A 21,777-nucleotide genomic window follows, 5' to 3' on the forward strand; every position below is an offset into this window, starting at 1 on the left:
CCTGCCTGTGTCCCGGTGATTGCTGTGTTGTATGTCTCACCTCTGTCACTTTTCCTCCTGGCCCCAGCTGTGCTTCAGCTGCAGGGTAACACCAAGGTGTTGCTCCTCTACCTGCATCAGAAATTCAGCCAGCAGGTCCCTGTGCTGACAAAGGCAAGACCAACACACCTGTGCAAGTGAGTTGTGTCACTGGAGACAGTCACCTCCCAGGCCCAGAGCTTTGGGAATCCTCAGCAGAAGTTACAGGAACATGGATCCATGCCTGCCCACCTGCCCTCAATGCCATCAGTGTAAGGCCCAGGCTAGATGTGTCCCGAGATGACTGTCAGTCTCTTGTGCTGATGAAAATCCTCTGTTCTTGTGGTGAATGCAGTGATTCAGCACTGGGAGTGGAGGGGAAATGACAGCCTGAGGAAAATCTTTTCACTCCAGAGTTCTGGAGCTTTCCAGGAAAGGAAAGAAAATTGAGTTGGGTAAAATAGTTGCCCACTGCTTGATGCTCAGGGGAGGCTGCAGCATCTGGGGTCTGCCTTTCACTGAGGTGTTCAATAAGCCATGTATTTCCTGCAGCATGTCCTGACTTTTTATGTCCTACTCATTAAGGTTCTCATTCAAAGCCTATCACAAGAGAAGCAAGAGCCACCTTTGCTTAAAGATCTGGGGTGTGGGAAGGAAAAGCATGGAGTCACGGGGCTCTGTGGAGAATAAAAGCACATGGAGCAAAAGCTCTACCAGAGCCTTTGCCAGTCTGTGACAGGAGCAGGGGAAAAGGCAGCAGCTGGAGCTCTGTATTCTCAGTGACAGGGCTGGGAGGAATCCTGTGGAGAAGACAGGTTAAAAGCCATTTATAGCATCATATTTATTTCATAAATATATTTATTAGTTCCTTATTTCACTTCTAAGCATCCTGCCCATCTGCTCTCACAGCAGTGCGATTGCAGCTTTGAGGGGTGCAAGCAGGAGGAAATGAAGGTGCCAAACACGGCCATAACCAGATCATCTCTGTGATGGCTCCTGGAGCTGGCCTGTCCCAACAGCATGACACAAGCTGGGCAGTGAGAACTGCTGAAGCACCTTCACCCTGCTCTTCCTGAGCAGCTTGTGTCCTCTGCAAGGAGCAGTTCAAGAATTTTCCCTTCCTCTTCCCTGTATAAAACTGAGGGTGGCTCAGCTGCAAAGAGCAGGCAGGCAACAGAACCAGGCCACTGCTCCATCAGTGGCTCACCCAGGCTCTAAACCTGGCACTTCCCTTCGCAGAAAGCCTCGGTGAGCTGTTCTGTGTGAAGATGCTGCACTGATACTGCTCTGTAAATTGAATCGGGGGGGGGGGGGGGGGGGGGGAGGGGGTTCCTGAGCTGAGGACAAAAATCCTGCAGCCTCCCTCTCCTCCAATGCACAGCCACAGGCCCTTTTCTGGCTGTGCGGAAGATCCAGCCCAGCCCACCAGGAGCCTCAGCAGGAAGCACAAGAACCCTCCCCAGGGCAGAGGCACAGGAGTCTCCTCTTCCTTTACCTGCTCCTGATGGGACACACGAGTGTGGCACCTATAACACCCCCACCAGCCTCTTAGCTGTCCCAGTGTGGCTATTTTTGACCAGCGCCTTCAGATTCCTGCCTTCAACGGCCACAAGAGGAACCAAAGACAGTTTCTACTTTTATTATTACGTTTTAATACAGTCTTTGATAGAGGAGAAGCAGCAGGAGTCAACATGCAAAGCAATTAATCATCAGGGGCTCGAGTGAGCTCACCTGTAGCTCAACTCATGTAACTGCTCCCGCAGAGCAGCAATACAGATGCAGCCGCAGGAGCCCATGTCCCCACACGCTGCTGCTCCATCGGGCCCCACAGCGTAATGAGTTCATGGCAGACACTAAACCAACACACAACAGTTAGGAGGACATGGACTGGTCTTTGAGTTTGTCTTTTGATGAGTCAAGTCTGCTATCTGATAAGGGTCTGGTGTTCTTTGAAAACAGGAAATCACCTTAGTTGTCTCTGCCAGTGGTGAGAAGAGAGATCCTTCAGGAAGAGGCGATGGCTTTGACAGCAAGTCAGGAGATGAAGCACAGATATTTGGCTGCAGTTTACCTGGTTCATAGAGCTGAGACCTCTTTGAGTCAAACAAGGCTTTTCAATGCATGTGATGGATCTTTAGGCTAAAGATTTCCAACAGGGAAATCTTTGCAACCGAGTAGAAATGGATGTCCCTGTGAAGAAAGAGGCGCATTGGGCCTGGGCAGCCCTCACAGGCAGCAGAACAAAACCCCACTGAGTCCCTCACAGCAGTTCCTCTGCAGACACATTATGTCCTCCGGCACCTCTTCCTTTGGCAGGCCTCTGCGTCTGAGCCACAGGAGCTGTCTGAGTCACTTCCAGAGGACGAGGACGAGGAAGGCTTCGATGTGCTATAGTTCATGCTCAAGACCCACCCCAGTTTGTTGTGTAGCACCTGCTTGAGTCCTGGTGGCAGGGGCAGCACCTCCAGCGTGTCCACGTAGTTGGGCAGGAGCTGACGCAGGCGGTAGCAGCAGAGGTACTGCAGGGATGTGCAGCTGGCGCAGGACCGGATCACCTTCATGCTGCTCTTGGCTGCTGTTGAGCACACCATGGGGTAAAACTTCTTGTTCTGCAGCTTTGTGGCTGCAACCCCTGCCAGGGGACAGCAAGGGCAGGTTTCACGTTAGTTTTCACCAGGTGACCTCACTCCTCCCAGCTCCCCTGAACCTATTAACTACAGAGCTGTTTGAATCACTTGGAAATGCCAATCCATAAAACAGCAATTGTAGCCTTCCTCCCACTTGCTCCATGCTTTGCTCCTGTTTTGCTGGTGTTTCCTCCTGCAGCCTGACTCTGAGCTCAGCCACATGTCCCCTGCCAGCATCTGCCCTTACTCCTACCTATGCACTTGCGGTTCTTGAAGAAGGTCAGCGTCCCATGCCACGTGTCCAAATGCACCCCGATGATGGAGCCTTGCCCAAACCTCGATGAGAAGTTTGTTTTGTCTCCCTTGTGGTGCAGCAGTCCTTCAAACAAACACACAAAGGTATTCAGTGGAAAGACTGCGGTCTGCAAATTCATCCCAACTCCTGCACTGCGAGTTCCCACTACTCCAGCCTCACCCAGTGCCTATAAAACCCCTCTGTTGCCTGATCCCTCCCCCTCCCACCCCAGAGTAGGGTGACAAGAAGGGCTAAGTGAAGGTTTTGCAACACCAGAGTGCAAGCAGCAGCATGAAACCCTCACCAGTGGCACCTGGACTGGTAGGAGCTGCTGGCACCTGCCCTGGCTGTCACTAACAAACGGACTCACAGGTCTGGTGGCCTCAGTCCCCTTCAGAGTGTTGTTCAAGCCCCTAAGAAAATGCTTGTTCCTGATGCTGCCCCTCCACCACCTTGCCACAACCCTGCCCGTGTCACCTGTGTAGGACAGTCCCCAGCTGTCCTCATCCTTGCCCAGCAGGCTGCAGAACGTGTGGCGGTACTTGTCCAGGTTCACATCCGATGTCCCAATTCCCACCATCTGGGAGGCAAGGCCAGGTAGAGAAAACAAGCTGAGTGTCTTTCCAGGCAATAACATACAACTAAGACTCACTGCCTGCAGCTCTCCCCAACTTTTCTGGGCAAAGTCCAAGTCATCCAGAGGTTTTGGTTAAGCCAAGACAGAGGTTTCATGAGTTGGAGGCTCCCAGCTCCAATTTCTTCTCCTAAATGAGGCCCAGCTGAACTGCTGGAGAAGCTTGCTGTCCTGTTCAAGGAATCCCAGACTGGTTTGGGTTGAAACGGAATTTAAAACTCATCCAGTTCCAACTCCCTGCCACAGGCAGGGACACCTTCCACCAGACCAGGTTGCTTCAAGCCCCATCCAACCTGGCCTTGAACACTGCCAGGGATGGGGCAGCCACAGCTTCTCTGGGCACCCTGTGCCAGCGCCTCAGCACCCTCACAGGGAAGAGCTTCTGCCTAAGAGCTCATCTCAGTCTCCCCTCTGTCAGGTTAAAGCCATTCCCCCTTGGCCTGTCCCTACAGGCCCTTGTCCAAAGCCCCTCTCCAGGTTTCTTGTAGCCCCTTTAGGCACTGGAGCTGCTCTAAGGTCTCCCCTTAAGGAAGGAGCCTTCTCTTCTCCAGGCTGAACCAGCCCAGCTCTCTCAGCCTGGCTCCAGAGCAGAGCTGCTCCAGCCCTTGCAGCATCTCCGTGGCCTCCTCTGGACTCACTCCAACAGCTCCATGTCCCTCTTGTGCTGTTTCCCCAGAGCTGGATCAGGACTGCAGGGGGGGGTCTCCCCAGAGCACAGCAGAGGGGGAGAATCCCCTCCCTCTCCTGCTGCTCACGCTCTGCAGGTGCAGACCAGCGCATGGGGGGGTTCTGGGCTCAAGCACTCACTGAAGCTAGGTCATAGGAAGCTGCTCATCAACCAACAACCCCAAGTCCTTAGCCTCAGGGCTGCTCCATCCAGTCTCCCCCAGCCTGTGTTTGTGTTGGCGATTGCCGTGATCCAATTGCAGGACCATGCACTTGGCCTTTTGAACTGAGGAACACCAATCACTGGTCTCCACCCCTACACTGAGCCACTGACCACAACTTTTGAGTGTGACCATCCAGCCAATTCCTTATACGGTGATGGTCCATCTGTCAAATCCGTGTTTCTCCAGGTTAGAGACAAGGTTGCCGTGTAAGACAGTCAAATACTTTGCACAAGTCCGTTTAGTTGTTTGTCCCTTTCCCGCCATGGGGCCACAGCCCCATCACAGAAGGCCACCAGATTTGTCAGGCATGATTTGTCCTTACTGAAGCCGTGCTGGCTGTCACCAGTCACCCCCTTACTGCCCATGTGCCTTAGCAGAGTTTCCAGGAGGATCTGCCCCATGATCTTGCTAGGCACTGAAGTGAGACTGACTAGCCTGTAGTTACCTGGGTCTTCCTTTTTTTCCCTTTTTAGTAATGGGGGTTGTGTTTCCCCTTTTTCAGTCAATGGGAGCCTCACTGGACTGCCACAACTTCTCAAATATTCTGGATAGTGGCTTGGCCACTTTATCTGCCAATTTCTTCAGGACCCTCAGATACTACTCATGTCCCATGGACCTGAAGTGATAAATGCCCCATCCCTGGCAGTGTTCAAGGCCAGGTTGGACAGAGCCTTGAGCAACACAGTCTAGTGTGAGACAACCCTGCCCATGGCAGGGGGGTGGAATTGAATCGTCTGAAGGTCCTTCGCAATCCAAACCAGACTGTGAATCTATGATTCTGTGACTTGTGCATCCTCAGGCTCCTTAGTCTCAAACCTGATCTTCTATTTCAGTACTTCATTTTCACAATCCCTGTTCAAGGAATACTGGACATTTCTATGTGCCCATAAACAACTCTGCTGCACGTACCATGTCTGTGCCATAGACAGGGGAGGTCATCTTGATCTCCCAGAAGTGCTGCCCCTCAGCCAGCTCCTTGTTGCCACGGATGGCAGCAGTGCCGCAGCTGTATTCCATGTGGAAGTTCACCTTGCGGTTGTCACATGTCAGCTGCGTGGCCGTTGACTTGTTCAGGTCATCCCACACCCAATCAAAATCTGTTCAGGAAGCAGAGACAGGACACAGTTGACAAAGGCCCTCAGGGAGTGATCCCCAAGCCAAAGCACAGGTGGGGTTTATTTATTTAGGTTTTTACCATTTAAGAGGGTAAATCCTAAGCTGTGCACAGGGTTCCTTGGGGGCTGAACTATGCTGCCCCACTGGGAAGGGTTCAGTGCTCTGAACCTGAAGCTGTTGGCATTCACCTCTTCCCATTTTGGCCAACATGAGGCTCCGCAGACCCAGATGGAGCCTCTTTCCTTCCTTCTTACACTCCTCGCAGGCTCAAGTGGCAGCTCCACCACGCCACAGGCTTTCGCAGCCAGCTCAAGCCTACCGTTTCCCTACCTTTCCCCCCTGCTCTAAGCACCCTGCAAGGATCAGTGGCAAAGAGGGTTATAACCATAACAGCCTGTTTCACCAGTGGCCTAAGCCAGATTTGCAAGCAGGTCTCCAGAGGTGAACTCTGAGGCATTAAGCTCAGCACTTAGCCCCTGAAACACCACCAAGGCACATGCTTGTAATCTCCCTGCAGCCTGTGTGGCCTTGAGGTGTAAACAAAGGTGCTGGGGCAGAGCTAAGGGCTCCCATGGAAGCCAAAGGATCCATGCTGGATCCTCAGGGCCAAAGGACTATGGTGGGGTGATGGGGAACCCCTCCCTTACACTCATCCTCCTCGCCACACTGGCAGTCCTTCACGCGGTGGAGGCCGTGCAGGCTGGAGCAGTAGGGAGCTTCACTCTGGTTCTCACAGTTGCAGTACGACTCTCCAGTAACAGGGATGGCACTTGGAATGGAAGGTGAGAGGGAGGAAAACTCTGGCTCCGAATCAGAGTCGCTGTGCTGCCGGAGAGAACACAAGAATGGCCATAGAATCATGGAATGGTTTGGGTAGGAAAGGACCTTAAAGCTCATCCAGTTCCAATCCACTGACACAGGCAAGGACACCTTCCACTAGACCAGGTTGCTCCAAGCGCCGTCCAACCTGGCCTTGAACACTGCCAGGGATGGGGCAGCCACAGCTTCTCTGGGCACCCTGTGCCAGTGCCTCAGCACCCTCACAGGGAAAGAACTGCATAAGATCTAACCTGAACTTGCCCTGTTTACTGTTTCCCCTGGTCACTACTTAAGGAGCCCAAGCTCATGGAGCTGGGCTGGCAGAGGGCTGCATTGTGTCTTGGCCAGGCTCACCATTCAGGGACATGAGGGGCTGTGTCAGGCAAATCACCCCACTATGGGACCTGGTTAGTATGTGTCTGAGCCACAGAGACCTCTCAGCAGTGGGCACTCTATGATGGAGTTATGTTCTTTGTGCCTTCCAGGGGTGAGGAGCTGCCATAGCCTGCACACAGTGGGACAGGTCATGTCTAATCACACAGCTGTGGCTTTCAATGGGCAGGTTACAGCCAGCTGGAAACCCCAGCTGAGGTGTCACAACAGCAGAGCACATAGCTGAAACTGCTGCTCTGGAGCGCCTGGAAGCTGAGAGAGAGGAGAGGGAGGCGAACAGGACAAGGAGGAAAAGGGCCAGGAGGCCATGCAGGGGAGAGGGCAGAACAAAGGGGAAGCAGCTCAGCAGCAGGGCAGCAGCTCCTTCTGCCAGCACTGCAGACAGACCCACGGGGAACCCACAGGTGGATCAAAAGGCTTTTGTTGACTTTCATGCATGAACACAAAAACTTGATTTCTTCTCTCCCCCCCCCCCCCCCCCCCCCCGTTTTGAGGATCTTAAAGGTCTTTTTCAACCTAACTGATTCTACAAGACCAAAGTGTCCCTTCACTCAATGCTGTAAGAGTCAATGCCCCATCTCACTCCCACAATGGGAGGCTTGGTGTCACCTCATGGAGTCTCTTATGACAGACTACAGCAAGTTACTCTGGGTTCACACACTGGTCAGGTGTACTTGCTCATTATTCACACCCTGGCAGACTTTGCAGGCAGTATTTAAAGCCCATCCTTAAACTCATGTTCTTGTGGCTGTCTAAGACAGTGGAACTTGAAATGACTTGGGCTTACTTAGGTAGTGCCCACCCTTCCTTCTCTCGCATGCATACTAAGAACCTTGACTTCCATCTTTCACTGGCACTTTCCAACTACTGCTTTGGAGCAATCCAGCCATTCCCATTACTGCAGAAACACAAAGCTGCTCTGGCTCCACAGAAAACTCATTTTCTGTGAGCACAGTGCCTGGGTTTGGACTGAGCTCTGGCAGGGGTCTCACAAGTCTTGAGCCAAGCTTTGAAGCTTCAGGAGCAGTTCCTTGTGTCTCCACTGCTGCACAGGGACCTGAACTCATGCACTCAAGAACTGGGGAGAAGAGTAAAGGGCAGTGGAGGTAAACCCAAGTCACACCTCTGTTTTACTGACCACTTCTCCCTGCTGGGTTCCCATCTTCCAGGGCCAGGTTCAGAAGTGATGTGCACATTACAGAGCAGGAATTTCACTTTGAAGATGTGTGAGGCTGTAACATCGCAGACTGAAGCAGCCTCACTCCCACTGCACAAAGACCAGATGTCAGGACTGCCCTACAGCGAGCCATAGCTCAGAACTGATCCAATTTAACACATATTTAGATCACTACTTAACAAAGAATATTTAAAATCCATTGCATGTACTTTACATACATCACACACATTTTATATGCTTAAAAAAGCCTTTAGCTTAGTGTCGGTCAACTCCCTGGCTCAGCTGAGAGCTGTGGCGCATGGCTGGGGAGCAGTTTAACATTCCCTGCTTAGGGAAGATATGCTGGGAGCCCCACAGCCCATGTTGGAGCTTGGAGGAGGCTCATTATTTGTGTTCTGATTTCATTAAGTCTGTTCTGATTTCGGCCAGTTGCCAGCTCCTCAGTTACATGGACCTTGCAGAAGGGCCTGGAGCACAAGTCTGATGAGGAATAGCTGAGGGACCTGGCGGGGCTTAGTCTGGAGGAGGCTCAGGGGGGACCGTGTCACTCTCTACAACTGCCTGAAAGGAGGATGGAGCCAGGAGGTGGCTGCTCTCTGCTCCCAAAGAACAAACAATAGGACAAGAGGAAATGGCCTCAAGCTTCACCAGGAGAGGATGAGACTGGATATTAGGAACAGTTTCTTCCCCAAAGAGTGCTCAGGCATTGGAACAGGCTGCCCAGGGCAGTGGTGGAGTCACCATCCCTGGAAGTGTTCACAAACCGTGTAGACAAGGCCTTCAGTGACATGGTTTAGTGGTGGCCTTGGCAGTGCTGGGGAACAGTTGGGCTGGATGATCTTAAAGGTGTTTTCCAACCTGGTTGATTCTGTGATTCTATGGGGAAGGGAAACCTCTCCCCCATGTCACAGCAGCCTACCTGCCCGTCGGAGTCGTAGCCCCAGCCCCGTGTGCCACTGGCCAGGGCGAGCGCCCGAGAGTCCGCCTCGCGCCGCACCCCACTCAGCACCAAGTGCCAGGCCCTAGAGCTCCGTGGGCGCCGCGCCATGCTGTTCCCAGACAGGTAAGCTGCAGGACAAGGGACAAGAGTTTACACATAGCACTTGTGGCCTGCTTTCAGTCACCAACCACTGAAGCAACCCCTCCCAGGTCCCCATAGAGTACCGGGAACAGGTCGGCACAAACGCAGGTCTGCACAGGTCCCATCAGCAAACCAATGCAAAATAATTCCCACAGGGACAACTTCTCCCTGAGCCCATGTGTTGGACTGACCCCAGAAACACTCTCAAGACCCGGCAGCAGCGGCAGCTCCCTCTCCAGCATCCCACTACTGGCCTGCCTCCACCAGGATCATCAGCCACCGAGACCTGGCCTCCCCAGCGCCTGTCACCCTCATGGGCTCTGGGTGCTGCTTGGCCACCACCGTGTCCCCTGTGTGGCTGAGCTGCGTGTGCCTTGCTGTGGGGAAGGCCGTTTCTTCACCTCTGAGCCCATGGAGGGAAGAATTTGTTCTCAGTGGCTGGGGTGGGGGAGACACCACTTGCTCTCTTGCTGAAGGAAAACCGGCGTTTACATGGACCTGTCCTGACTTGCCTCAAGGACACCAGACAGAAGCAAAGCAGCTCTCTGTCTCCTCACTCCAGTGGGTGTTGTTCAGATTTCCATAGGCTCCTTCCCTGTGTACAGCCTGACAGACCACAGCAGCTCCCAGCCACCCCACAGGAGCACTGCACCAGGGGTGATGCAAATAACACCTCCTCAGCAAGAGGCACCCACAGGGCTGCAACCCCCCTCCCACCCCTTGCACCCACTCCCTCTGCTCAGCCTCTGGGACTGCTGCCTTCCACAGAGAGCCACTCTGTGCATCCACACCGGCTCCGGTGCTGCCCTAACAGCATGTGAATCCTGCAAGTACGTGGTGGGCCAGCCCAGACGGGTGCCTGCCAAACGGCACCGTTCCCATTCATCCTGCACCTCATTCTCCGACGGGACGGCAGCTCTTGGAAAAGCAGCACAGGCTGAGTCACGACAGGTCGTGCCGGTGCCCACAGATGCTCTGAGGGGCTCCGGACAGCCCCCTGCCCAGGATCAGGAGGATCCCACCACTGCCGAGCACAGCTCTGCCGGGAAAGCAACTAACACAGCGGCAGAGCCGCCCTGCTCGGTTCTTAACACTGCACTTCCGCTCCCCGCAGCAGCTCCGCTCCCCGGCATCTGCCTGAGGCCTCCGGCCGGCTCACCGGGCAGCACTGGCCCAGGGCGGCGGTTGTCCCGGGCCGTGCTCTGGCACCAAGGGCTGCTGGGGCCCTCCGCAGGCCGTGACCCGCTCGGCGCCCGCAGCCCCGGCCGCTCCTCCCCGAGCGGAGCACACCGCGGGGGTGGGCAGAACCGGCGGCAAAAGGGGCAGCCCGCGGCTGTGGGACCGAGGGCCCTAGCTGGGTCGGACGAGGCCTGGCCACCGCGCTTGCCTCAGGCCACACCGCGCAACCCAACCCAGCCCAGGCCTCGGTTCCCACCCACGTCCCGGTCCCGGTCCCTGTCCCCCTGCCCAGCGCGGCGCAGCACGTCACGTCCCGTCCCGTCCCGTGTTACCCCAAGTCTGGCCTGGCCCCGCCGCCGCGCTCTGACCTACATTCCCCTCCCGGGACATAAACAATCCTCTCTTGACACCGCCCCTCAAGCGCCCATTGGCTGAGCCTGCGCCGTTACCCCTCGCGATTGGCTGAGAGCTCCGTCACTCATAGCTGAAGGAGTACGGAGGGTGCTGTATCAGAGGGCAGCTCAGCGCCATTGGCTGTACAGGGTGTCAATCCTCGGAGAGCCGCGCCATTGGGTGACCACTGGCTGAGGTCTAGCGCTCGTCACAGAGAGAAGTCACTAAACCCATTGGCTGGCGGAGGGGGAGGACGGAAGGTTTGATTGGCTGCAGAGTCTTGAGAGGCGGGCTCTCTATGAGGCAGCGGCTTGTGATTGGGGTCGGTGCCAGCCAGTATGAGGGGCGGGGTTTAATCTGGTGAAAGGCGGAAGCGGGCTGCTCTGGGTAGCAACATGGAAGAGGCAGCCGGGGGTGAGGGGCGGTAGGGCCGCGGCGTGCCGGAATGAGCGGGCCGGGATTGGGGGGGGGGTACGTCCCACTCTAAGGTGGTCGGGCCCTGCCTCTGGTGCTGTTCCGGAGTCACCAGGCCGCGGTGATGGGCCTCGGCTCCTGGTGAGGGGAGCCCTGCGGTGCCTGGTCTGGGCCGCGGCCTCGAAGCGGTGGGGCCCGGTTACCAGGGCGGGAGAGGGATGTTGCTGGGCTTTGCCGGAGCCCTGGTCCAGGCTCCCGCTGGGAGCAGCGCCAAGGAGCCGGGGCCATCGGTATCAGCGGGTGGAATCCCGGGAGCACGTCGCTGCGGGGCTCCGTCTCCCCCCTGCCTCCCCTTCTTTCCCCGCTTCCCCGTTACCGTCGGTGGAGGTGCGGATGAGGTCCGCCATGGTGCGTGCAGGCTCCATGCCGCCGGTGCCGGTATGAGGCCGGGGCGGCGCGGGGCGGGTGAGACCTTGGCTCGGTGAGTCAGTGTCCGGCTGTGACGAGGTGCCCGGGAACGCGGACCCGGGTGGGCTGCCGGCCCGACCTGACCCGACCCAACCCGACCCGCTGACACCCGTGAGCCCCGGCCGGGGCAGCCGGCCCCGAGCGTTCCCCACCGGTGGGTCCGAGCAGCGCTGCCGGTGCAGCCCAGCGCTGCAGGGAGGCTAGAGAGGAGCCCATGGCCGCGGGTAGGCGGCCTGGGCGGTGTGGTGGAAGGAAACGCCAAGGGCCTGACCTCACTGTGGCCCCGGGAGGGCTCGGCCCGGCGCTGGCGCAGCGTGACCTATGAATGTTTATTGCTGCGCTTCCCCAAAGCTGCTTAGGTCATGTGGCCAAAGCCTCTGCTCCTGCTCATATTGTCCCTTCCCCGATGGTGAAAGGCCCGTGGCACATCCACCTCTTTATTCCCTGCCCCTTATGCTTAAACCAGACTTGTTGGGAAAATGACAGCCACTGGTGGTCCCTCAGTGGGGACCGTGTCTCCGTGGTGACCCCGCGGGTACTCCTGTCTTGCATCAGAAGAAACTCTGATGCCTCCTTATTCTTCCTCCCAGAGAGAACCAACTTGGCCGGGGTGCGGCACATCCTGCTGGTGCTCTCCGGGAAGGGCGGCGTTGGGAAGAGCACCATCTCCACCCAGCTGGCTCTGGCACTGCGGCATTCCGGGAGGAGGGTGAGTGAGGGACTGTGGGGCACTGAGCTCCATCTGACCCTTCCCAACCTCCACCTGGGCTGCGTTTGCTCATCCTTTGTGTCTTATGTGGGCAGCGTGTGAAAATGCTGTTTGTGACAGCAAATCAAATTAATCGTTTTCTCTGTGTTCACTCAATCCAACACAGGTTCATTCCCATCTCGTCCAAGAGGCTAAAATCACCCCAGACTTGCTGTTTTTTGGTGCTGAGAAATGATTTTGCTGCTCTGTGGTGTAACACACACTCCCTTTGCAAAGTAAAGAGGGGGAGCCGAAGGACAGATTTAAGATGGGGACAAAAGGGGATTGTGTATGGGCATGAGGCAGGCAGAATTCCCTGAGGATTTCTTTTAAAGACTCTGTGCAGCAATTGGATCCTGATAGGTGTCTGGCATAAAGATCTCTCCAAAGCGCCTGGAAATACCTGGGAGATGCTCCTCTGAGGGAAGGGGGCGAGGAGGGTGGTCAGACTTGAAAGCAGCTCATCGTGTTTCAAATCCAGCTGCTGAGCTGCTGAAGTAAAGTGCTGTGAGCAACTGAAATCCAGATGCTGCCTTCCCTTGCCCTGGGAAGAAACATGGATGGGGGCAGCCACCAGGCTCATCCCAGGCTGAAGGGCTCTTCATCCTCTCCTGCTGCAGGTGGGGATCATGGACGTGGACTTGTGTGGCCCCAGCATACCCCTCATGTTCCAGGTGCAGGACAGTGATGTGCACCAGTGTGACAGCGGCTGGGTACCGGTCTATGTGGACCAGGACAAGAGCATCTCACTCATGTCCATTGGCTTCCTGCTGGAGAAGCCGGATGATGCTGTGGTGTGGAGAGGACCCAAGAAGAATGGTACAGTTGGGTTTTGCTAGGAAGTGTCCACCTTCCTGGAAGTGGGGCTGGATCCTCCTGGGGGCAGGTCATTCCTTGGAGGAACAAGGCTCCTGTTCTGCAGGAGTGGGTTCAGACTGCTTAGATGGGGAGAGTGCAGCATGTGTTGTGTGCCCTGCAATCTCTCCCTGGGCCCTTGTCACCAGGGGGGTCTCCCAGTCCCTATTCTGCTGAGTCCACAGCTCCCACAGCACCCGCTAAGACCTGTTGAGTTTCTTTTTTCTTTTCCTGCCCCTTTTATTTCCATAGCTTTGATCAAACAATTCGTTGCTGATGTGGCCTGGGGGGACCTGGACTTCCTCATTGTGGACACGCCACCGGGCACATCTGATGAGCACATCTCCGCAGTGGAGGCCCTGAGGCCTCACAAGTTGCTCGGAGCAATCCTGGTCACAACACCCCAGGTAGGGCAGCTGCCTTGGCCTGAACAGGAGCTCCTGGGCAGGCTTCTGCCTCCAGGCATGGTTGGAGGATGAAAATATGCACCCGAGGTGGGTGTTGGCACCAGCCTGTGTGTGGCTGCTTGTTCTACACATTTGCCTTGTGATGCATGCTTGCTCCAGACCCATGGTCAGCCTGGGCAGACAGGCACCCCTAACCCCTGCTGTTCTCCCCTGCAGGCTGTGTCTGTGGGAGATGTGAGGCGGGAGCTGACATTCTGCAAGAAAACAGGATTAAGAGTTCTTGGCATCGTGGAGAACATGAGTGGCTTTGTGTGTCCGCACTGCTCAGTGAGTTTGTCGTGCCCTTGGGACTATTGTGGGGCCTCAGTTGTGATGTGGTGTTGTAAGATGTAGTGCCTGGGTTGGAAAATGTGCAAATGCCGTGAGGGTGATGTAGGGAGATGAGCTGCTGCCTGTCAGCTTTGGAAGAAGCCACTGGCTCCACTTTCCTAATGGAAAAGTGCCCTGAGGCTGGAATGCAGAGGGTAGCTGGTTCTCCTCACGTGCAGGTAGTGCCTTCACAGTGCTCTGGAGATCTTGATTCACTGCTCTGCTCTTCCTCCTTCAGGAGTGCACAAACATCTTTTCCAAAGGAGGAGGTGAGGAGCTGGCCAAGCACGCTGGGGTCCCCTTCCTGGGTGAGTGGCTTCTTGAACAGAGCTCTCTGTGGTCACAGGTGGTGTCTGTGTTGTGCTGTGGGAGGAGAGATACAGTGTTGGAGGGGTGGACAGGCTGGGCGCTGTCCCTGTGAGCCATGGCACCCTCTCAGAGGTGAGGGGTGGTTCTTGCTTTGCTTCTTTTGCCATCCAAACTGCTCTGAGTGGGCACCTGGCCCTGTTGGGGCAGAGGAGGTGATGGTGGGCAGCCTGCTCTGATGGAGTAAGCAAGCCTGGAGCTGCACAAGAGCTGTCCTGAAATGCCCTGGAGCCTTCCTGATAAATGGGGCTGAAGGCTCTGGATTGGGATGGGGAGAGAATGTCTGTCATAAAGCATGTGGTGTGGGGGGTCTTGCATGCAGAGGAAGCTGCTCCTGGAGAGCTCAGTGAGGGTAGTGCTCTTCCCAACTGCTTCTCCTGGAGTTGGCTCCACCAGGGTATTTCTTTAATCCTGACTCCAGGCCTTTGCCTTACAGTGAGCAAGCAGTCATTCTCCCCATTCCTCCTATCCCACAGGCTGTGTTCCTCTGGACCCCCAACTCAGCCAGAGCTTGGAAGAAGGGAGAGACTTCATCCAAGACTTTCCCAAGAGCCCTGCCTTCCCTTCCTTGGCTCGTATTGCCCAGCAGATCTTGGATGGTACATCACAGCAGAGCTCCTGAGGACAGTGTGGGGCTGGACTTCCTGCCTGAGCCCCTCACAGCACCACCAGCAGCGCATGGTGATGGGGAAGCAGCTGTGGAAGCTGCTAAGCTATGAACTGTCTCAGTGGGGAGGTGAGGGAGGGAGCACAGCATTGATGCTGCTTGCAGTGATCCAAAAAGGGAAGTTCTGCTCCATCCCTATGGATCCAAAGAGTCCCTGCACAGACAGCAGCCTGCTTCCTGCCTTTTCAACGTGATGCTCTGCCCAGATGGTACAGTTGTTCCTGATGCCTTCCTCAGCAGCCTGCCCTTGTTCAGGGGCTTGGGGAGCTCTAGTTTGTGTCCCCAGTGTTCTGTATGCTGTGGTGCTTCTGGCCTTTGCCTGGTACAGCTAAAAAGACCATCAATTTGTTCTTCACTCACTGAGCCCAACCAGCACCCATCATCTGGATCGTGGCTCCATGTGCTGCTGCCTTCTATTGCTTTTCTTGCATGATGGATTAGATGGTATTTGGTTCAGTGGCTGGATGCTCCCATGTGGACTCGAGCCAGGCCACCCTGCTGTGAAGTCTCAGCTTGCTGGTTTCTGATGGGCCAGTGGGGACACAGTACATGCCTCACATAAGAAAAGGTCTTTAGGAGATCTGCCACCCTCCTGAGTGCTGAGTTCCTGCTGGAAATGAGGCCTTTTTGGGTTGCTGGGGGTTATCACTCAGGAGTATTTGTAAAGATTCCAAGCAGTAAATACTTTTCTTAAAATCCAAGTCTGTGACTTAAGTTTTTTCCATGGCTTCAGGCTCATTGTAGCTCTGAGTCTTGGACTTACGAGCACTGTGTGTACATCCAGGTCTTTCCTGCTCTGCCCTTTCCTTGCTGGGGTTCAGCTAAATCAATCCTCCTTTCATTCCAGCTTCGAGATCCGGCTGGTCCCTTGTCTTGCTGGCCTGGGGCATGTATTGCCATGGCTGTTCTTCACATCTCTGCCATGTGTGAGGCTCTTCTGGTCCCCACATGGTTCCTCCTTTGTTAGTCTGCCTTTTATGCTGTCATGTCTGTCATGGCTCCTATGGGACCTGCCTCCTCTTGTAGGCTTGAGTTAAGCTGGTGAAGCAGACAAAGGTGGTGTCCTTGCCTTTTACCTCCCTCCCTCCTGGTCTCCAAGCCTGTGTCCATGCTTGGGACTTACCTTCACAGAGCTGTTTCAGGGAGATGAGGGAATCTAGGATTTCCACTGACCAAACTGGGTTGTAGCTGGCAGCATCGCTTGGAAGCGAGCAGGAGGAGCATCTGTCCCTGCTCCTGCTGTGCCACAGCAGGAACTCACCTGACCAGGTTTCCCCATGTGCTGCTGCATGGCCAAAGGTCAGTTATCTGGGTTTTGGAGCGCCGGGAGCAGAGCCTGACCCGGCTGTTGGCTACTGTGGGGTGGCTGGGCAGCTCTCCTCCCACTGTGGGCGCGTGTCACCCACCCAGGGCTTGCAAGTTCCTCCAGCACCCTGGGGACCCTGAGCAACTCACTCTGCAGCTGCAGCCCTGAGGGGCTCCGATAAGAAACCCGGGTGGGGTGCAGCATGTGCTTTGGAAAGAACATACTTACAAGATGAGTTACGATAGCTCCAAAGGTTTATTTGTCTGCTACGGTTTATCAGGTGACGTGTGTGGCTTTCTGCAACCTGCCTACACCTGCTAGTGCAAGGAATGAGTAAAGCAGGTCTGCCCCCTCCTCACCAGGGGGCTTTAAGGATTTCTCAGCTCCTCATGGCAGGAAGATGCTTTCATTTGTCCCACTGCAGAGTCCCAGCCCCAGCAGCGCTGCCCCTCGCTGTGGGGAGGGCTCCAGGCTGCAGGTGCAGCTTTCCCCCATCCCCCCGAGCCTCCGGGTTGGGGGATGCTCCCATTGGGAGCAACCTTCCTGACCCAGGGGCTCCCATTTAAATAGTAAAGGCCTGAACCATTTCAGTTTCAAGTCTGGGGAGCAAGTGCCCATGTGGCATTGCCCGGGCAGCACCAAGGTGAGGTGGCAGCAAAGGTGGCCTGAGCGGCGGTGACCACAAAGCCAGAGCTCCTGCTGCTGCCCCTGGAGCCTGGGCCAGGGCCAGGGAGGTGGCAGCTTGAGGGTCCATCCCTGGGGCCAGCACAGCTCAGCAGTGAGCAAAGCTGTCCTCAGAGGTGTCTCGGAGGTCCAGGCCTGCCACGGCCGGGGGGTGAAGGCAGGTGAGGTTGTTGTAGGTGTAAACAGGTACATGGGCATCATCCCCCTCAGCCACAGACTGCACGAAGCGTGGGACCACCACAGGGTGCTGCAAGGAGAAGTCCCGCAAGCCCTTCAAGGAGCAGTTGCAGTGCCAGTTGTTGCCCCCCAGCCACAGCTGCTCCAGGGTAAAGGGGCTGCACAGGAAGCCCACTGAGAAGGTCTCCAGTGAGTTATTCCTCAAGCTGAGGTACCGCAGGTTGGCCAGGGGGGAGATGATGGAGTTGTCCAGCGTCTCCAGCTGGTTATGGGAGAGGTCGAGCCAGAAGAGTCTCTGGAGCGGGGTGAAGGTGTCCTGGGAGATCTCCAGGAGCTGGTTGGAGGAGAGGAAGAGGTACTCCAGGTTTCTCAGACCCACAAAGAGCTGGGATGAGAGGCTGCTCAGCCCATTGTGCTTGAGGTCGAGCTCCAGGAGCTCATGCAGCTCACTGAAGCTTTGGTCCTCGATGACGGCGATGGCGTTGTGCTGCAGGAAGAGGCGCCGCAGGCTGGTGAGGCTGGAGAAGGTGTGCACCCGGATCCTGCCCAGGCAGCTGTGCTCCAGGTGGAGGCTGTGCAGCTTGGTCACCCCCTTGAACACGTAGTCAGGGAGCACCTTAATGCAGTTGGCAGACAAGTGCATCACTGCCACGTTGTACAGCCCCAAGAACGCCCCAGCCCTGATGTCCTGCAGCTGGTTGTTGTTGAGGCTGAGAACCTCCAGCTGGCCCAATCCATCAAAGGTCCTTTCTGCCAGGCTCCGGATCCTGTTGTGCCCCAGCTGCAGCTCCTCCAGGAACTGGAGGTCTTTGAAGGTCCTGGGCCTCAGGCTGGTGATGGAGTTGGTGGACAAGCGTAGGACATGCAGGCTGAGGAGGCCCAGGAACGTGTCCTCAAACAGCGAGACGAGACGGTTGTGGGACAGGTCCAGCCACCGGAGGGACTTCATGCCCATGAAGGCGCGGGGTGCGATGGCGTTGATCTGGTTGTGGTTCAGGTACAGCTTCTGTAGCTTCTGCAGCTTGACAAAGATGTTGATCTTGATGCCCTTGAGCGCGTTCCCACTCAGGTCCAGCTCCTTCAGCTCAGTAAGGCTGCAGAAGAGCTGGTGCTGGAGGTAGGGGAGCTTGTTCCCAGCCAGGATCAGCTCCCTCAAGTTGGGCAAGTCGTGGAAGACCTTGTCAGGCAGGACCACGAGCGAGTTCCAGCCCAGGTTCAGATACCAGAGGTTGGAGAGCCCAGCAAACAGCCCTTCCTCCACCTTGCTGAAGTGGTTGTTGTTGAGGCTGAGGGACACAAGGTTCTGGGTGTGCAGGAAGGTGTGGGGAGCCAAGTGCTTGAGGTGGTTGCGCTCGAGGTGGAGGTGGTAGAGGCCCCGCAGCCCGTGGAAGGCGTGCTGCTCCACGGCGGCCAGCTGGCTGCTCTGCAGGTCCAGGAAGTCCAGGGACGAGAGGTTCCTGAAGGCAGCGGCCGGCAGCAGTGTGAAGTTGTTGCCGTCCAGCCACAGGGCCTTGGCGTTGGGGGGCACATCCTCGGGCAGGCGCGTCAGGTTGCGGGAGCTGCAGAAGACGTTGAGCTCCTCGGTGTAGTCATCCAAGCTGCAGGCGCAAGGGCTGGGGCAGCGGGGAGGGTCTGCGTCCCCCTGCTCCTTCGGGGTGTCCCCCCCCGGGGGCTGGGAGGCTGTGGCCAGCAGCAGGGCCAAGGGGAGCATGAGGGTGATGCCCGCTGCAGGGTGCAGAGGAAAAGGGATGCATCAGTGCAACCCTGGGTGCTCACGGGGACCCCCGTGGGACCCCCCCACTGGGTGCCTGTGCTGCCAGGGCCATGGGGGGTCAGTCCCACCCCACTGCACATACTGAGCAGCTGTGTGGGGAGCTGGATTCACCCTTGGGAGAGGGTGCTGGTCCCCCCCCAACTCCTGCTGCAGCTCAGATCCCTTGGGTGCATGGACCCCCACACACATTCATCTGTTTTGCCGAAGCAGCTTATCCCTCTCGGGAACAGGTCCTCAGTCTCCTCCTTCCTTCTGCTTGCCCACCATTAACTTGCTCTTCCTCAGAGCAGAGGGGTCTTGACGCTTCCTGGCCATCCCTGCAGCCCCCATCCAGCTCTGAGCTCTGCATGCACCCAGGCAGCACGGGGGATCCCCAGATTTCTTATTAGCAGGGGAGGGGGGAGAAGGGTGACTTGAGTGTGAAGCCCTTGCAGGGTTCTAGGGTCTCCCTTCCAAGCCCCCTGCCCGTGGCTGGGTGAGCAGGCGGGTTCCCTGCCTTACCTTTGCCTGCGCTCATGGTGCCGGGAAGGGCAGAGCTCCCTCTCGGCGCTCCGGCCCCTGGGACTGCGCAGGGATGGATGGAGCAACCACCTTGACGCCTGTCCAGCCGCCCGCCCGGCCGGGCTTAACCCTACTGCTGCTGGGACGGGCCGTGGCCGGGGCTGGTGTCACCAAGATGGGCTCCTTGCTCCTCCTCACTGGTCTGTAACTGGTTCTATGGCAGTGCTCAGACCCCCTCATGGGACAGGGAGGTGGAATGAAATGCTCAGGAGGACAGGCTATGGTGGGGCTGCGAGCAGAGAGGGATGGATAGGGCATGACCATGCACTGTGCTCCTGAGGATCCCAAACAGCAGCACTGACCCTGCTCAGCTGGGAGTGCCCAGGGTGAGCCCTGGCAGCTACTCCTCATGCTGCATTGGGACCTTAAATGCACACCATGGGGCTTGGAGCATCTGTATTGCACAGAGGAGTAGAGGTGTGGGGTTAATCTCATCGTAGATGGGCTGAAGCACCTGAAGCATTATGGTGATGCAGATGGGAAATGAGTTGGGAAAGGGGAAAATCTTTTCTCCATGTGGCATTAGAAGCACTGGGGCTGAGCCTGCAGCCCCCTCCTGCAGGTGGATCTTGTCCCGTGTGGGGGGATGGTGATGGGAGCTCTATGCACCCCTTGGCTTGGTGCTTTCATGCCAAAGGGGAAGCAGAGAGCAGAGCCAGGTCCCCCCGGCGAGGTGATGGCTGTGAAGGTCCCTCAGCTCCTCCACCCCTGGTGGGGGGGGAGGGGGGGGTGATGGTGGGTGATACTCCGGGGCTGGCAGCTCAACACTCTCTGCCTGGCAGCTCATCAAACCAGCCCAGGGAAGCTGGTGACCTTGCTCTGTGTCCCAGGTCATTTCCCCACCCGGGTCCAACATGGTTTCTGCAGAATCTTTTACCAGTTTCCAGGAAAGAAAACAAAAAAGAACTAGATAAAAAGCACTTCTGCCCCAGTGAGAGGAACCCTGCTGCTGCTGGGGATAACCCTTCCCCATGTCCTGGTAGTACCATTCCTCCTTGAAGATGCACCAGGATGGGGCTGGCACCGCTCACATCCATGTCTCCAGGACTGGGTGTCTCCCACCGGAGTTGCTCTTCCTAGCCCTGGTTCGCGTTGTGCCGGTGGTGAGATGGAGGATGCTCTCCACCACCAGCCCCATGCCATGGGCACCCCCACCGTGCTCCTACCTCACCCATCCCCGTGGGGGCCTGCCATGGCCTCCACTCTGCAGGGCACATCTCAGCTCTTCACCACACAACTCAGGTGGTTTTAAGCAACCATCTCAGCAGCCAAAGCAGCACCGTGCCCATGGGAAGAGGTGCTGGAGAGCAACAGCCAGGCTCTAGCTTTGCCACCCAATTTTCCCACAAGTGCTGGTTTCTCCCTTTCTTTTTAGGCCCTGAGCACTGCTCTCCCCCCTCTTCTATTTTAATCCTCTCTTCTGGGAAATTATAGATGAGAAGGGTCAAATGAGAGATGGAGATACACGCACCCACTAATAAGCACTAAGCACATATTGACACAAGGTGTAATCAATCTGGAAGCTGAAAAGAGCTGAACCAGCACGGGCCAGCCAGCCAAAACCCACACAACCTCTTTGGGAAGTTTAAACTAGCCCTACCTGCGGCTGGGAGCAGGTTCATCCCTGCCTCCAACGACCTTCTCCAGGGAAAATACCAAAAGAGCTCAAAGGAAAAATAAAGAGGGTCAATAATACACCCTTCCCAATGTGGCTGGGGTGAAGGGAGGAGCTAGACCTGTTTCCACCTTTAAACCTTCTTGAGGTCACCTCCTCCAGTCATGTCCCACCACTGCGGCAGGGGATGCTCTGACACCCCGGCTGGTCCCTCCAGCATCACCATGAGCCCGTCCTGCACACCTGGACCTTGTGCCTGTGCAGCAGCACCACAGCCACCATGGGGACCTCAGTGTGCAACCCCACCACGGGTAGGCTGGTGGCTCTGGCCAGTGTGGACCTCCCCAGCCAATCCCCCATGGTTTCAGCTCCAGCAGCTAATCTCCCTGTCCGGGACCAAAGTCTGAGCTGTCCCACCTGGTTGCCATGGGGAAGGCTGTAATGGTATTAGGAAAAGCAGCAAAATCATAAACAAAATAGCTTTTAAACCTAGTTAAACTCTAAGGAGTCATTTACACTCCCGGGCCTGCAAGTCCCTCCCCAGGAGCTCCCTCCGCATCCCATCATGTGTGTAGATGCCACTGGCTGTCCCCAGCTCCCTCTTGTGTCCCCAGCCGCCCTAGAGGAATGCGTGCTGGTGGCCCTGCCAGGTCTGCTGTGGGACTCCTGGAGCTTCCCAGCCCATCCTACACAGGGTGCATGTTCATGAGCCAGCTCTGGGTACCAGCAGGCACAGCACTGACC

The 21,777-nt window shown here is 56.4% G+C and overlaps 3 protein-coding genes across 4 annotated transcripts; 1 reads left to right on the forward strand and 2 right to left on the reverse strand.

Moving 5' to 3' along the window:
• Nucleotides 1-1,642: 1,642 nt before the first annotated feature.
• SPSB3 (splA/ryanodine receptor domain and SOCS box containing 3) lies at nt 1,643-10,607 on the reverse strand. The gene is made up of 7 exons (XM_061474149.1): nt 10,562-10,607; nt 8,889-9,037; nt 6,228-6,405; nt 5,374-5,561; nt 3,418-3,520; nt 2,899-3,024; nt 1,643-2,650 (listed from the first exon to the last, which is right to left on the reverse strand). The coding sequence occupies exons 2-7, from the start codon at nt 9,015-9,017 to the stop codon at nt 2,304-2,306; spliced, it is 1,071 nt and encodes a 356-aa protein (XP_061330133.1). The 5' UTR covers nt 9,018-9,037; nt 10,562-10,607; the 3' UTR covers nt 1,643-2,303.
• Nucleotides 10,608-10,992: 385 nt separating this feature from the next.
• Nucleotides 10,993-15,617, forward strand: NUBP2 (NUBP iron-sulfur cluster assembly factor 2, cytosolic). Its single transcript, XM_061474150.1, has 7 exons — nt 10,993-11,036; nt 12,095-12,213; nt 12,873-13,071; nt 13,360-13,514; nt 13,731-13,841; nt 14,122-14,191; nt 14,726-15,617. Exons 1-7 carry the CDS (start codon nt 11,018-11,020, stop codon nt 14,869-14,871), a joined length of 819 nt encoding a protein of 272 aa, XP_061330134.1. The 5' UTR covers nt 10,993-11,017; the 3' UTR covers nt 14,872-15,617.
• Nucleotides 15,618-16,994: 1,377 nt separating this feature from the next.
• IGFALS (insulin like growth factor binding protein acid labile subunit) lies at nt 16,995-20,516 on the reverse strand. Of its 2 annotated transcripts, none has more exons than XM_061473540.1 (2): nt 20,385-20,516; nt 16,995-18,810 (listed from the first exon to the last, which is right to left on the reverse strand). In XM_061473540.1, exons 1-2 carry the CDS (start codon nt 20,453-20,455, stop codon nt 16,995-16,997), a joined length of 1,887 nt encoding a protein of 628 aa, XP_061329524.1. In that variant the 5' UTR covers nt 20,456-20,516. The 2 variants fall into 2 exon arrangements, with proteins under 2 accessions (XP_061329524.1, XP_061329523.1); XM_061473539.1 differs by lacking the exon at nt 20,385-20,516 and adding an exon at nt 19,359-20,037 and having other exon boundaries at nt 16,995-18,808.
• Between the last annotated feature and the right edge of the window lie 1,261 nt (nt 20,517-21,777).

This window comes from Pezoporus flaviventris, unplaced genomic scaffold, assembly GCF_033815535.1.
Source record: "Pezoporus flaviventris isolate CSIRO_AGI_PZ_B2104156 unplaced genomic scaffold, CSIRO_AGI_Pfla_v1 ptg000078l, whole genome shotgun sequence".
NCBI classification, from domain to species: domain Eukaryota; kingdom Metazoa; phylum Chordata; class Aves; order Psittaciformes; family Psittacidae; genus Pezoporus; species Pezoporus flaviventris.

What these genes read in the sequence shown, in the direction of transcription:
- IGFALS (XM_061473540.1), bottom strand. Translation starts at nt 20,455, where the DNA reads ATGGATGTGAGCGGTGCCAGCCCCATCCTGGTGCATCTTCAAGGAGGA. An exon ending in GTACTACCAGGACATGGGGA is followed by an intron (nt 18,811 to 20,384) that starts AGGGTTATCCCC and finishes TCTGCACCCTGC; the next exon opens with AGCGGGCATCACCCTCATGC.
- NUBP2 (XM_061474150.1), top strand. An exon ending in GAGAGGACCCAAGAAGAATG is followed by an intron (nt 13,072 to 13,359) that starts GTACAGTTGGGT and finishes TTATTTCCATAG; the next exon opens with CTTTGATCAAACAATTCGTT. An exon ending in TCCTGGTCACAACACCCCAG is followed by an intron (nt 13,515 to 13,730) that starts GTAGGGCAGCTG and finishes TCTCCCCTGCAG; the next exon opens with GCTGTGTCTGTGGGAGATGT.
- SPSB3 (XM_061474149.1), bottom strand. Translation starts at nt 9,017, where the DNA reads ATGGCGCGGCGCCCACGGAGCTCTAGGGCCTGGCACTTGGTGCTGAGT. An exon ending in CTGTCTATGGCACAGACATG is followed by an intron (nt 3,521 to 5,373) that starts GTACGTGCAGCA and finishes CTTGCCTCCCAG; the next exon opens with ATGGTGGGAATTGGGACATC. An exon ending in CTGGGGACTGTCCTACACAG is followed by an intron (nt 3,025 to 3,417) that starts GTGACACGGGCA and finishes GTTTGTTTGAAG; the next exon opens with GACTGCTGCACCACAAGGGA.